Source organism: Neopsephotus bourkii, unplaced genomic scaffold (genome assembly GCF_033783945.1).
Source record: "Neopsephotus bourkii isolate Nb327-2 ecotype Australia unplaced genomic scaffold, CSIRO-AGI_Nbou_v1 NB_795, whole genome shotgun sequence".
NCBI lineage: Eukaryota > Metazoa > Chordata > Aves > Psittaciformes > Psittacidae > Neopsephotus > Neopsephotus bourkii.
In genome coordinates, this window is record NW_026901291.1 from 491,628 (window position 1) to 506,266 (window position 14,639).

The following is a 14,639-nucleotide window of genomic DNA, read 5'->3' on the forward strand; positions in this document are numbered from 1 at the left end:
AGGCAGAGAAGTTAAAGATGACCTGCAAGAGTTTTATAACATGGAGCCTACAACTGGTTTGATTCTTCAATGCACGCAATCTAACTTCCCTACACCACAGCAGTGTGGCTTAACAGCCTTTCTATTACTTGAATTTTCTGGCCTTTTTTAACTTTGACAACACCAGGAATGTCAGATGAAACCCTGTTTGCCAGGAAGGAGTCTTGTGAGATGAGAGCTGCTCTGAGCAGCTTCCTTCACACTGCTCCTTTTACAAAGTGTCTGTGTGTCTTGATTACAGAGGTCTGCTCAGGCACCTCACTGGGTCTGCAGCTACTGCATCTTCTCAGATGGGCAACGAAATGGTGACATAAGGCCCTGAAGACACTGGTTCAGCTCCACTGGTGGTAGTGCAAGAAGTCTCAATGCACCGGTAGGATCCAGCACTTTCATCACCGTGCTCTCTAAACCTGCTCTAACATGTTAAAAATGCCAACAGCCACCTGGGGGGCTGAACACATTGCTTCTGCCCAAGTGCTATGAAGTCGAGAGGTGAATGGGGACAGACAGGGAATTCTGGAGAAGAGGAAAAGCAGAAACAAGGAAGGTTGAAGCCAGTGCTGCAGGCAAAGCCTCAGGGTCCAGATCTGAGCACAGCAGGATCAATACCATCACAGCATTATGATCCTTAAATACAAAGCAGGGAGCAGAGCACATGTGTCAAAACACTGCATCGCCAGGGCCACCCAACCTCTGCTTCTTCTGTCACCCACCCAAGGCGCATGGCAGTAGGGTGCTGGCTCAGGTAAGCCCTGCAGACCCAGCAGCGTGCCAGCATCCCTCAGCTCTGCTCCTTAGCTGGGGCACACCAGAAGCTGTGCTCAGAGGTGGCTGATCCTCTCTGGGAAGATCAGGTGAATCCTAAAAGAGCAGGGACAAGTGGGGCCTGTTACAAGTACCAATATTCGCAACTGAGGGTCAGCTATGAAAGGGAAACCCACTGGTACAGACAAGTAAGTATTTCACTACATTAGTGAAAAAGATAAATCCAATTTCTCCTGTGAATAACACTTTCAGCAACCAAAACACAGTTTACATCACTTCATTCAGAAAATAGTATTTGTGGTGTAGTGAAACCCAGCCTATGCTTCTGTTCCATGCTTAAACATTAGTCTAAAAACAGCTGGATCCTCCCAGTTCTAATAAACATGGTCTCCTCAATTTGTGTTTCCCTACCAGAAGTGCAGAGGGTTTGGAAATCCATTTTTCCAGCTTAAGCAAAGGCCATCTCATGCCATAGTTCCCAGCAGTTTTATGGCACTACTTTGCAGTACTCCTCCTGAAGCACAGCATGTTGCAGAGAGCGTTATGGAAGCTGTGTTGTAGCTCTCAAAACATGGCTGCAGTGATGAAGTTACCTGTGCCACAGCTATAATGCAAACCTTCAGTGTCTAAGATTTGTAGAACACTTTAAGGAAACACTGAACTAAACACACAGCAAAGCTCTTCCTCTCTTGCAGAGTGGGTTCTGCAGCCGCTTCAAGAATCTCGATGAATTCCTGGATAAATTTAGCAAAAGAGCAGTTCTTTGTAATAGCAGGGTTTCATTTGGGAAATAAACATCCACCATTTATTTACAAAGGATTTTTCCTCCTCCTGCCACTGCTGTGCTATGCCCACTGCTTCCCCTCCACTTTGATGCAGAAAACAGAACACCAAGTGCCTAACCAGGACTTAAAGCAGATTTTTAAATTAGTTCCTGACAGTGCAAACAGATTGCTGTTGATTGAAATGAGGCTGATTTTAGGCCTTGGATTAGCAAACCTAATGACTAAATACTGTATTGCCCATTGCAGTATTTTGCACTGTTAGTCCCCAGTGATTTCCCAGGCAGCTGTGAAGCCTCTGCACTGGCAGATTAGCGTGAGAGAGCAAGGCAAGGCCATCTGTGTCTGTGTGCAGCACTACTCAGCCGGAAATAAGGACCTCCTCCGAAATCCCGTGGGACAGGGCCCCCAGCACTACAACCTCAGTAAGAGCTTTGAAGCTAGCGAGAAACTGATCCCATGCTGAACAGCAAACACATACTTGAGAAAGGTTTGCTGGAGCAGGATCACACCTCAAAGAGCCTCCACTGGAGCAGGCCTCCAACACTGTCCTTGTCTCAAGCTGATGGGACTCCCAAGCACCAACCTAAGCCACCTCCCGGGCTTGAGGTCAGTGATAGAGGGACTTCACCCAGACAACAAGCACCATGTTAACAACCCAACTCTCCCAGGAATAATAAATGTGTGCTTAAAACTAATTGGCACAGAGATTTCATGTCCAAATTGTAAGTTCTTGTACTTACAAAGGTAGAAATGGATCCTGGGTTTAAGCAATACACAAAGCAACATTTTCCTGATTAAAAGAAAATGTTTTTTTTTTTCCCCTTTTGCTTTGTTGTTTAGTTTCAAAGAACATTTAAATAACAATATCTGCTAAGAAAAAGGGTAACATCAACTAGAAACAAAAAGAAACCCGTTTCTATAATTTCACTGTTCAAAAGCAGTGAAATGCAAACACCAAAGCAGCACACACCAAACCAAACCAATCCCCAAAACCCACATTAAAGGCAACCTTTCTTGCAGGCTTTTTTTTTTGTAAGCTGGCTGCCTAGAATTCATTTGCTTTATAGTCTGAAATACTGATGGCAACTGAGTAAGTTACTAATATGTTTAGATCCTCTCAGACACAGTTCATTTCTAAATGCTACATTATTAAGTCATAGAAGGACGGACATATCCATACCTGTCCTCTGGCCTATAGACAAAGACTCCAAAGGTTATTCTCCTACGTGGCTGCTGAACCTCAGCTAAGAAAGGTACACTTCAGGCTCTCAACTCTGCATCACCAAAGGAGCAATCAGCCTTCAGCCCACAAGCAGCTTCAATGCATGGCCGAGTCTTTGATTTACCATTACTGGAAAAATAAAAATCAAGCAGCTACATGTTCCCAACCATCAGCACAAGCAGCATGATGCCAAAGGAGATTTCCCACACAAAGTATTCCATTAGCCACGTATGACCATTACTCTCTTGGTAAGAGCCCCATAGCCTTTCAGTACCAGCATCACACACAAAATGAGGCTAAGGCTATGTAATTAGTTTGAAGACAAGCAATCAACTTTCACCTAGACATCAGAAGAAACAACATGCATCCTAGATGGAAAAGGCCTTAGCTCAGATCAGCAGTCACCTAGAGCAGTGCTCTCTAGAGGAGCAGAGAGGATGTTATATTCATCAATGAATGTTGGATAACAAGCTGGTGAGCATCACAGAAAAAACCCATGAATAGGTAATCAAACATGTTAATGTAATTCAGCAGTTCCAGTCCAGCAAGAGCCACAGCAACAATACACATGAATCACCAATAGTGCTGAGCAGTTTGATGAAGGCTGGGGAGTGAATGAGACACAGGCATTAACTCTGCTTTCCCTCCCTTCAGGAAGCTCTGCTGAAGTCACAGAGATGTCACACCTTCAGAGCAACGTGACAGCATTAGCTTTCCTGCCCTTTCCTCCCATGCTGCAAACCCAGAAGGCTATTTATGAGCACTAAATACGTGCTACACCACCCTGTTCTACTCAGCTTCTTTGAGACTCTTCCTCATCTCAAGTGATTTAAACAGTGGGTGAGAAAAGGAAGGAGGAGGTGTAAGACACTCATCTTCGTGACAAATCACTACTTGCAGAACAGAGTGTTATTACAGCCACATTTAACATCTAAACATATTCAATACACCATGATGCTCCCGAGCTGACTAACCACAGAGCTTGAGGTTAAGCTAACCTAAGTATCTGCAACTCTTTCCCATTACTCCAACTCCTTACAGAAGAAGGCCAGCCCATATTTAGTCCATGTACAGAAAGGGCAATGGGTCCCGAAGCTCAGAAACCTCCCACTGTTCCGCACCCAGGGTGGCCCCGGGCAGCTCATACATTCAGAGGAATAAGCAACTCCAAGAATGAACCCAGAAAAGAGAAAACAGCTCAGCTAAGGCTAATAAAAGACAGACTCAGAGCTCTAAAGGGTGTCTCTCACAAAACTAGATTGACTTAGGACAACCCAAGGAAACAAAACTGGAACAAAGAAGTTTCATCTTATGTCTACCTCTTACTTCATTTAGGTGAATTATACACCCAGCTATCAAGGAATCTTTTACAGAGGTGATGGTGTCTTCTCCCCGTATCTGTCATTAATTCTCATCATAGAGCAGCAGTTTCAAGTCAGTCCCTTTCACTACACAGACATGTTGAGAACAGCCCCAAATCCTGACAAATCTTTAGCCAAATTACTTACAACTATATAAAATGCCCTTTTCCCCCCTCTGCTTCCTTACAGTAGCAGGTAAATGTGTTTGAACGCTGTTTATATGCAGCTGTAATAATAGGCTGGAAAGGGCAGACTGGCTTTTGCAACTGTCTCCCCACAGGCAGAGGTACAACAGGACCAGATATTCAGGAGCAAATCTTAGTCTGGATGCTTTGTCAAAAGGAGTGAAGTATTAACCTAATTTTCTAAACAAAGCAGACAACCTGGCACTCCAATCAGCTTGCCACTTTGCACCTCTCTACAAGGATTAGCAGAATGCCATAATTATAATGCCCAATTTGATTTATTGGAGGAGGTGTGTAGAGAAGGTGACAATTCAGTAGCCTTGTGAAGAGAAAGAATGAGAATGTAAGGAAAGCACCAAATAGAATAGTAATTTCTAAGCAACCTCTCAATATAATTAGCATTAATTACAGTAAGCTTTCCAAATTAGGTATAAACCTACATTTAATAAGACAGGGATGCAAAAATCACCCCCAAATTCCAGGAAACTTCATATTACAGCCAATTTGTCTAGACAGCTTGGCAGGAAACGTCAGAACTCTAGGTGTGAACTTTGTGGGTATTAAAAAAAAGGAAAAATTATTGAACTTGCCTATATCATTTACATAATGAGTTTGAACTAAGAATAGCCTGGTTTATCCAGCTTCAATTTCCCTGCTACTTCCATCAACCTTACAGACCTGCAAACTTGTCTGCTTTTCACAACTCTATCAGGTAGGATAATAAAAAGTATTTAAAACCCCTCCCTTTTCAATAAAAGATGAATTCAAGTGTGACTTGTTTAAAGAGGCATCATGTATTAATGAGTCACTCATCACAGGCTTTATTTTTTATACTCTTTGTGCAAATCCTCAATCTTTTTGGCATTTGTTACTTATTCTTGCAGGGAAAGAAAGATTAAACAATGAAAGATGAATTCAGGTTTTCATTAATATGGCAGCAAATACCCTATTACATCATGATGGCAGCCAAATACTAGCCACAAGAAACAGGTAACAAAGTAGGTAACGATGTCCTCAGTTTTCAGAGCTGAAATACAAACCATTTAAATGGCTGGTAAACTGAGGTAGCAGCATATCATTACAGGAACCCGTGTTTGGTCAGTGTAACAGAACTTCTACCCCAAAGCTTTCTAAGGAAGTGTCATGAAATCCCCCTAACTGGCCACAGCGCCTTGAAACTTAAAGGTGTCACTACTAACAACCCTTCACTCCTCTGCAGGGGGTGAGGAACCAGCACCACGAAAGGGCCTCCCCACTACCCAGCAGGGCACAGCCTCGTACCTCCACAGCATTGAACTCCTGCAGGGAAACACTGCACCTGAAGGAACAGCTCTCTAACCCATGGAAAGGCAGTTATTCACTGAAGCCAGGCTTTCATGTTAGAGATACTCAGGTGGCAACCAAGACCTAATGACCTCCCAATGTTCCTTGTTTCCATACTCCAGCTACACCCACTCTTAGTTTCATCAACATGAGCATGTGTAAGGTTACTCCCCGGACTAGACCGGAAAGTGAGCCAGCTCCATGTATGCTTTGCAAGGGTCACTGGATTGGTGTTTGGGGCCTTTTCACATAAATAACCCCCCCCTGACACAACAGCAGCTTTTAGAGGCAGAGGAGCTGGTGAAGCACAATACCACACTCCTGGCATAAGCAGCAGGCAGCAGTAGCATCCAGCATCGCCATTCAGCACCACTGCTTCAAAACATTCTGTATCAAAGCCAGGAGCTTCTGGTGAAATACGTGCTTAGCATTTTGTGGCTTTAGATGCCAAAAAGAGGATCCTATTTGTTCAAACTTCCATCAGAACTAAAATGTGCATCTATTCACCCATAATAAAAAGTCATTTTAATTTGCACAAAGTGAACAGTTGTGCTCAAACTCCTTGCACCTGTAACCAGAGGGGGAATTGAAACCCTATCACTCAATTACTAGGAAAAACAAACAAGAAACTCAATACATTTTAACTACATATACACTGATGAGCCTAAAAAAACATTTGGTATCACTCTGGGGAGTTAAGAGAAAACAAACCTGGCAAATGTTTTACAAGATTTGCTACCTAAATGTTTGCAAGCAGAAAAGTACTGACACCTTCACTGAAATTATTCGTATGAGATTATTCCAACTACTCTTTTTAAATCAAGAACAAAAGCCTCCTAATTTGTTAATGAGAGGGGCCATGAGCAGACCATTAGAATTTCTAATGTTAAATGTGATGGGCCCTTCTGAAGGAATATGCTACCAAAGATTGTGTGTGGTGGTGAAGTTCTGTGGGGGGTTACATTAGGTAACCTTAATGATCCTTTCAAATCCTAAAATATTCCAAGTCTAAAAAAACACTGTCAGTAACTGGACAGTTCAATCTTTCACAGTCTGGCGCACACACAGAACTAGGTTCACAGAAGTGAAGGTGTGCTTAGGTTAAACAGCTCTTTTTTCTGCATCACAGAGAACAAAAGTAGTTTTCCATCATAGTGCACTTCTTAGCCCAGAACAAATGCTGGAGGGTCAAGTTCATTGCTGCCATTTGGCACCATGTTAACAGACGACTGGGAAAGTGTTTGTTCATAGCTATATGCTGCTGTGCCACGTGGATTTCAAACCAATGAACGCACACTGAGTCACCAACAGCTCTCCCTGCTGAGCAGCAGTTAAGTGATAAACAGCCTGCCAGGCATACTGCCTCCTCTTTGTCACCTCCTGGCTCTTCACAGGCTGTGGTTCAGATGGGAGCCGGCAATCGTGCCCTCCAGCGTAACAACTCTTCATTCATTACTGCTCTAACACACTTTAGAAGGGCACAAAGAAAAGCCTCCCCAGAGCATGACTTCCTCCAAACTGACTTTCCACCTAAAATACCTGAGTATTTTCTCCTTCTCAGCATACTGTTTTGGGTCACACATGAACTTGACTCATGGGACAGACACACTCATGTTTGCAACTTCCAGGCAGACATTAACAAGCACATCTTCCCCAAAGAAGGCTATGGTCTGACTGATGATTTCTATTTGCATTTAAAATTGTAAGAGCCACAAACTAATGGTGTGAATTACCACACTGTCTCAAAGCTGCAGGATACACAGGAGGTCTGCTCCTTCCTTCCTACATTACCTAGTACTTCTGATCTTCCATTTTAGCTTATGAAACTTCTCCACAATGCAGGATTTGTGCACACAGCCAGAAGTCTTGTAAAAGACATTGTTTTTACCAGCACAAGTTACCAGAGAAGCCAGTTACATTAACAACTCCAACCTTGGACAACATTTCACAGTGGCCAATGCCACAGTACAGTCGCTACAAATGAGAAGTAATTTCCCTACCTGTTTGGACAGCTTCAAGGGGAGCTTCTTCTTCATCCGTTCTTTGCCTCTCTCTGCCTCTCTCTCCGAGCTCCCAGCATCATTGTTATGGCCATTTTCACTTGGCTCAGCAGAAACACAGTTTTCAGATTCTCTAGGTTTCTTTCCCGGATGCCTCTCCCATTTCTCCTTCCGCTCCTGAGGCTTTAGTGACATGTCTTTCTGTAAAGGAGGAAAAAGAAATAGTACATTAAGTTCTCTGAGACTACTTTTAAGCAATAAGCAATATAAATATTGAACAAAAACACAAACAAGACAGCATGTTCTTTCCAGAGATGACTTAAGATGAATAATTAGGCACACACAATGCAAACAGTAATTTTAGATTAGATTAGGATGAATACTCTCCAGGCTATGTGTTTGATTAATTTCAGAGATGCTGGAACTGGTTATGAAAATGAGTTTGCTTCAGATTAATTCAGGAATCATACATCAACAGCACATGAACAAATCAGCATCCCAAAGGAAAGCCTTTAACCATTCAGCTGAAACAGAGGTGGATTTTATTTTGCTTCTGTTCTCAGAAAGCAACATATCAGCCCCCCTGGGCCTGACAGTCTGATTCACAGTAGCATTCATATGGAGAAATGCACTTCTAAAGCCTACCATGCATTCAATAAGCAAGCTGAGATCAATGGGATCTAAACACATAACAGAGGCTGAACACTTCTAAGTGTTAGGTGTCTGCCCTGAATCAGGACTATAACATACAATCTAAGCACACTTTAAAAGCGGGTATGTCATGTCAGAATGATTAACATCGGAAGTGAGATCAGAGAAGGGAATTACTACTGCTATCCCTGGCATCTTTGAGGACTGAAAGCTGAACTCATGGTGACAGTGTCGAACTCTCCCCCTACACACACCACTTAAAGAGAGTTTAAGAAATAACATGCCAAATCACTATGATGTTAGCTCACAACAGCTAGATACATTTTTTTCCCCCAATGCTTTTTATTAATTGCTCCAGGGTAAAAACTAAGCCCTTTTTGGAATGTTCCACAGAATCTCTAGCCCAATTAATTTTTTATGAGAGGAAAATATATCAGATTAGGAGATACTTTAGAAAGCCCTGTTTACCATGCCAAAATTTGTCAGCTTCAGCCACAGCAATTTGTCATCTCCCCTGCTCTCAGTGCCTTGCTTCCGACTCAAGCCATTACATCATGGAAGGAACTCGCAATACAACTACTCACATTAACACACACACCTTCAGTACTGCAAAAGAGCTCATGAAAATCATTAGCTCTCTAGTCTCTCGAAAACTAAAGCCCAACAACAAAGACAATGAGGAATGGGGATGAAATGTCCTGCTGACTGCTCCAGATTACTTCCTCCTCCCTCGTTTAATTAGTGAATTGACTGCCTCAGTGTGCAACATGCTGATTCCACTCCAAATCACTTGCTGCTTAAAGTTACCCTTCCTTGTGAAGCGAGATGATGTACTGACACTTCAGGATCACAGAGACACTGATCACAACAACAACATACATGCAGCTGCTTCCTAGCCCAACACAGGCTCAAAGACAATCAGCCAGTATCCAACCCCTAAACACCCTGCACAGAGGTCCTGTGGGTCTGGCAAGCTCCTCTTACAGCACATACATACACAGCAAGTTTCCAAACCCCCAAGATAAAACTCCCACTCCAAAATTAAAGCCAGTAGCACTGTCTCAAAGATGTAGAACACACCAGAATACAGATCAGCTCACGAAGGCCTTAAGTAATGAATGAGCAAGGAAAATGAGTGCCTGGCATTATTCTCCATGAATGATAAAATGAGGAATTTAAGTAAATGTTTAATTGCTCCCTTTGGTTTTTAGCTTTAAGGTAACACACTAAACCACCAGTTTCAGATGGCACTTACAGAAAGTCACACTGATTGTCCTATTTACTGGGAAGTTGCTGAGATCTAAACGCTAAGCTTTAGTATCTAATAAAAAACTAGTGCAATGGAAATGACACATTAACTAATACTGAGCAAAATATCAGAAACAGAAGACACCAAAACCCTGCACTTCTTTACAAAGCCAGATGCGGCTGCAACGTGACAGCAGACACATGGAAGATGTTGCATGAGGTGACAAGGGCCCCAATAAGGGAGAAAGCAGGAATAACCCCACCTGAAAGCACCAGCAAACAACTCATTCCTGGCTCAATGTGTAATATTCACTTTCAAAGATGCTTTCAAAGGCAGTAAATGGCCACTTTTGGTTTAAATTCTACCTGGCTTCATATGGTGCCTAGTGACTCAATGCTTTAGGAAAAGCCTTCCCTCAGTGCCCACAGCACATTCACTGCAGGTTTTAGATAATTTGCTTCACTGCATAACTAGTCTGGAAAGCTGTGGTTTTCCCCTTACTGAATCCTATAAAATTCCCTACTTAATAATTTAGCTTTTTATCCCCATTTTGTCTGAAGATTTAAGGCCTGTCTCATCACTGAGCTACTAGCAAAATTAATTCAGGGAATATAGTCATAGCTGGATTAAAGCCAAGGAAATAATGCATTCACTTGTAGTGCCACTTGCATCCAAGAATCTCAAGCACTTTCCAAACAGCCGTGAATTAAGCCCCGAGCCCTGGTAGCCAGGCTGCTGCTTGTCTCCCGCAGGAGGAAGGCAGAGGGAGTCATCCTCAGCTCTGCAGCATGGGGCAGCTGTGGGGAAGAAGCCAAGTTTTCCTGCCTTGGGACAAGAAAAGCTATTCCATGTTCCTCCCCACTTCAGCAGAGGATTCAGCTCACAGTTTCTTGTCACTGACAGAGGGTGACAGCGGGGCTGCTTTCTATGCTGCTAAATGTAGACCTCTTTGCAGCCTCAGGCAGAGAGCAGGAGGGGGTTAATGGGGTTTCTGTTCCTGCCACCTTTGTTTCCTTTCTATTTACTCCGCTGAAAGAGTCTTCCAGCAATTGCTCTTTTACTCAAGTTTATGACCTCCAAGTTGGGGACCTCAGTACAAGAGCTTACTATTTTGGGATGTGCATCTGTGCTTGTGCACAGGCAATCGCTGGAAAACTTAAGCACATACACCTTGACTTCAATCCAGAAATGCCAGTGGGGAGGGGAGACCGGCCTCTGACAAACTGCAGCATTGGAGCCTTGCCCCCAGACAAGCACAGACCAGCAGTTAGTTTTGCCTTTTGCACACCATGTAAAGCCTAAGGGCTCACATAATGACAATGTCTGAAGTCAGGCCCTGAAGTCAAAAGGTCTTCATATCCAGCCTTTCGGTTTCTGCCCAAGCCTGGAGCCAGTAGACGTGGCTACCTTTGCTGTCAGGGCCAGTAAATCCCCTTCTCCAAGGAAGGCTGATGGATCCAGGCCCATTCTCTCTTCTCAGTTCCAGTAAGGAGATTGCCAAATTCTGTTCCAGAATATACAAAACTATTTTGTTCCTTATTACTCACTGCTTCCAGGGCTGTCTCCTACCTGTCCTCACTTAGGAATCTCTCTTACACCTTCCAGGTCAGGCTGCAGCCTTCTGTCTGGGCTGCAGACAGAGAGCAGATGGTTCTAATTGGCTGCATGGGTACAGATAAGGAAGAGTAGGCATTTCTTTAGAGCCTCTTTCTTGGCAGCTACTGCACAAAGCATACAAATTCCACCTCCCCATTTTCCTATTCAGATGCACAGATACCAAAGAACACTTCAGCTGAAAATGTAATTGTGGTACCTCCTTGAGCTCTACCTGACATTACTTGCAGACCCCTAGCTGTGATGATACACTGGCAAAGACCTCAGCACAGGCTGGCAACCCAAGTGTGCAACCTCAGCTCTGCAACACATTTTGAGAGTCCAATAAAAATCTGAGGTTTTTGATCACTATTTAGCCCAAGCTAAAGTTATGCAACTGCTCCTCTGCTTGCAGCAGAGCTGGCAGCATCCTTAATCACTTGGAAGACTCCTTCCTGAAAAGCCATTTTTCTTCTGTCACCAAGGCACAGATGCAATCTCCAAAGACACTCAAGGTGCACACACCACTCTGTGTATAAATAAAGCTGTGAATAATGCGGGTGCACAGGCTTCAGCTTTGGAATGAGACTGTTCTGACCCCCAAAATGCCACATCAAGAGACTTCTGCACAGTGGACTCCATGCTGTCTGTTGGATCAAGAAATAATGATCAGCCCTAAAGGACCCTGATGCAAGATCCACATTGACAGCATCCATGGCTGGAGCTACCACTGTGTATTTGCTCAGCCCAGCTCTAACTCTGCCTTAATCCTCCAAGTTTACACAGCTCTGAGATGTCAGAAAGCACGTGGGGGAGGCTGGAGTTGAAAATGCCTTTCAGACACAGGGAACACTTGCTGAGCCTGAAAAAAAGGTGGAAAACCCACACAGGTAGATGAAAAACCTCGAGCATGCTGCAGGGGTGCAGAGGCCAAAAATACACCTATAGTTAATAAAATAACTACCCTCAGCCCTCAAGCATCCATTCAAAACTCAGCCCTGGTGTGAAATCAAGTCCATTACAAGCCCCTGTCCCCAGGGCCTGTTGGACATTGCAAGGCTCAGGCAAGGCCTGGCTACAGTGCTCCTGCCAGACAGCCTCTGCCAACTACACAAGATTATACGGGCTGATTTCCCAGTAGGGGAACAGCCTCCAGCTTCTCTCTCCACAACTCTTCACTGCAGCACTTACTCCTTAAGCTGAGGAACGTGAAGTATCCCACTGAACATCAAACAGGAGAAGGATCCACACAAAGGAAATAAAAACCCCACTGCTGTCTCTAAAACAGGCCGTGCTTGTCCCTGTTTCAGCTTCGCTTCTCTCAACAAAACAGCAATGGAAAAGGCTCTGAGGATCTAAACACCATCTACCCTTATATCAACTTCATCATGCAATTAGCATAGGGTTGTCAAGTGTGTTTGTTTAACAGTTCAGGGAGAGATCCTGGCTCAGAAAGGAACTGAAACAGATTTATTTTTAATTAGGTTACTTTTAAAATATTCCTATTGACCTGATACCCAGTTAATAGAACAGCAACATAGAAACAAATGCTGACTTATGTCATGTCGTGCTTTTCATGTAGACAAAGCACATTACAAATACAGAGAGGACCACTACTAAGGGAAATCTGCTGTCCATTTATTTACATAAAGGTGGCACAGGAGACAGTCATTCAAATGGAAAGATAATATTGGAGATATACATGACAAACATACATCAAAGAAATTAACTTTAAGGCACGGATTTGAAGATGGGTCCATAGAGAGAGAAACCGCTGCAAGAACAGGAGCCAGCCAAGAAGAGTAGCCAACAGGCAAACAAAATGAGGTGAATAATAAGGAGAGAAGAAAAAAAAAGGGAAGAAAAAAGGAATGGGATAAGAGGTAACGCTACCGGAGGGTATTGCTTAGGACCACACCAAAGTGATTTAATTTTAACTCAATGTGGTGAACAGGCAGCAAATGCAAGTGGAGATCTCAAAACGAGCAGGAACGCACTTGAACAGTGGGAGAGGAGAGCTGGGAGAAGGAGCATGCAGTGAGGCTGCAGCATTGCTGGGACTGGCTGGCAGCATGGCACTGCAGCTCCGGCTGGGAGGGCAGAGGGCACTCAGGGAGGCAGCCTGCAGCCTGCTGGAACCTCCAGCCACACGCTGCCCTTCTCATGGACAGGAAAGTTGTCATTTCTCCTCCAATATAACAAACACTTGGTTTACTTCCCCTCCCTCTCTTCTCCCCCACTGCAAGCTTCACTGAAGACGTAACACAAGGCCCAGCCCTGCAGCCAAAGCCACCAAAGCGTTTTTTAAAAGGCAAAAAAAAAATAAAACCTAGATCCAAAGTGACTTTCTTGCTTTGACCCTACATTCAAGTAACACAATCAATATCAGTTAAAATGATTCCAAATGAAACCTTTGCTTTTTTAATCTTAGATTGCAATTCTCCTTCTGAAGCTGACATGTTCCAGATGAATTTGGGTCTCACTTTTTAAAATGTGTCACGTTTGCTCTGACCCTGTCCCATGTTTAGCTCAAGAATAAGATGACTTTCTGACCAGACAGCTTTGGAAATGTTAAGACATTTGAAGCAGCCATTGGTTTGCAGGTTTATGATACATAATTTAACTTAAAAATAAAAGCAGATGAGTCAAGAAACTCACTGTAATTGAACCAGTCAAATTTATTACCAGAGGCTGCGCTCCTGTCACCTGTGAAGAGCTGAGGAGCAAGCTGCTACTACTGTGCTAAAAACCCACTTGTAATGACACCCAAGAATTAAGACTTGATGCTAGGACCTTGAAGACACAATACCAAGTAGAGACACCTTGGACAGTCGTCCAACACAAAGTAGCCGGAAGATACAACAGAGGTCAAAATCACTCTGCTTTTAAATGTATTTCAATCACTATGATTTTACAAAGCTTTGAGTACTCTTTTAGTTTGCATGAGATCTGAATAAATAAAGTGCTAAGCAGTAACTGGTTTTAAAAGCTGGGGAGCAGGGGCTGATACTGTTCCCTTCCTTCTCAATTACTTAGAAAACCAGGAAAAAAACCCAGTCCTGTCCCACCCCAGTAGCATCAAGTTCCTGGAAACAGCGTTTAACAGTAATTTTGGGAACAATAAAAGGAAAAACACATAAAGCAAATATCTTCTCTTTAGTAAGAGGTCAAGGAAATCTGCATGAATGCACACATAAGGTTGTCCACTTGTTTAGTAATAAATCCTTCCCCACCACCACCCATTAGGGAGATGGATACACAAAATCTACTGGTTTAAGCTGCACTTTGCAAGCTCAAGAGGAAGCAGGGTGGCTTTCTCCCTCTCCTCCAATTGTCTCTTCAGGGCCTGCAGGAACGTCATTGCAGAGAGCTGCACCCGTCTTCCTCGCTACTAACAGACATAGTGTAACAGCTATTAAAACTCCCACAGGTGCTCGCTGTCCATCAGAAAGGAAATGATCCCATT

At 43.5% G+C, this 14,639-nt stretch overlaps 1 protein-coding gene across 24 annotated transcripts in view; it reads right to left on the minus strand.

Moving 5' to 3' along the window:
* FBRSL1 (fibrosin like 1) overlaps nt 1-14,639 on the minus strand; it is a 537,101-nt gene that overhangs the window by 383,548 nt on the left and 138,914 nt on the right. For all 24 annotated transcript variants that reach the window (XM_061355306.1, XM_061355294.1, XM_061355309.1 and 21 more), the window contains exon 2: nt 7,681-7,881. In XM_061355306.1, the coding sequence (XP_061211290.1) occupies nt 7,681-7,881 (201 nt within the window). The remainder of the gene's footprint in view (nt 1-7,680; nt 7,882-14,639) is intronic.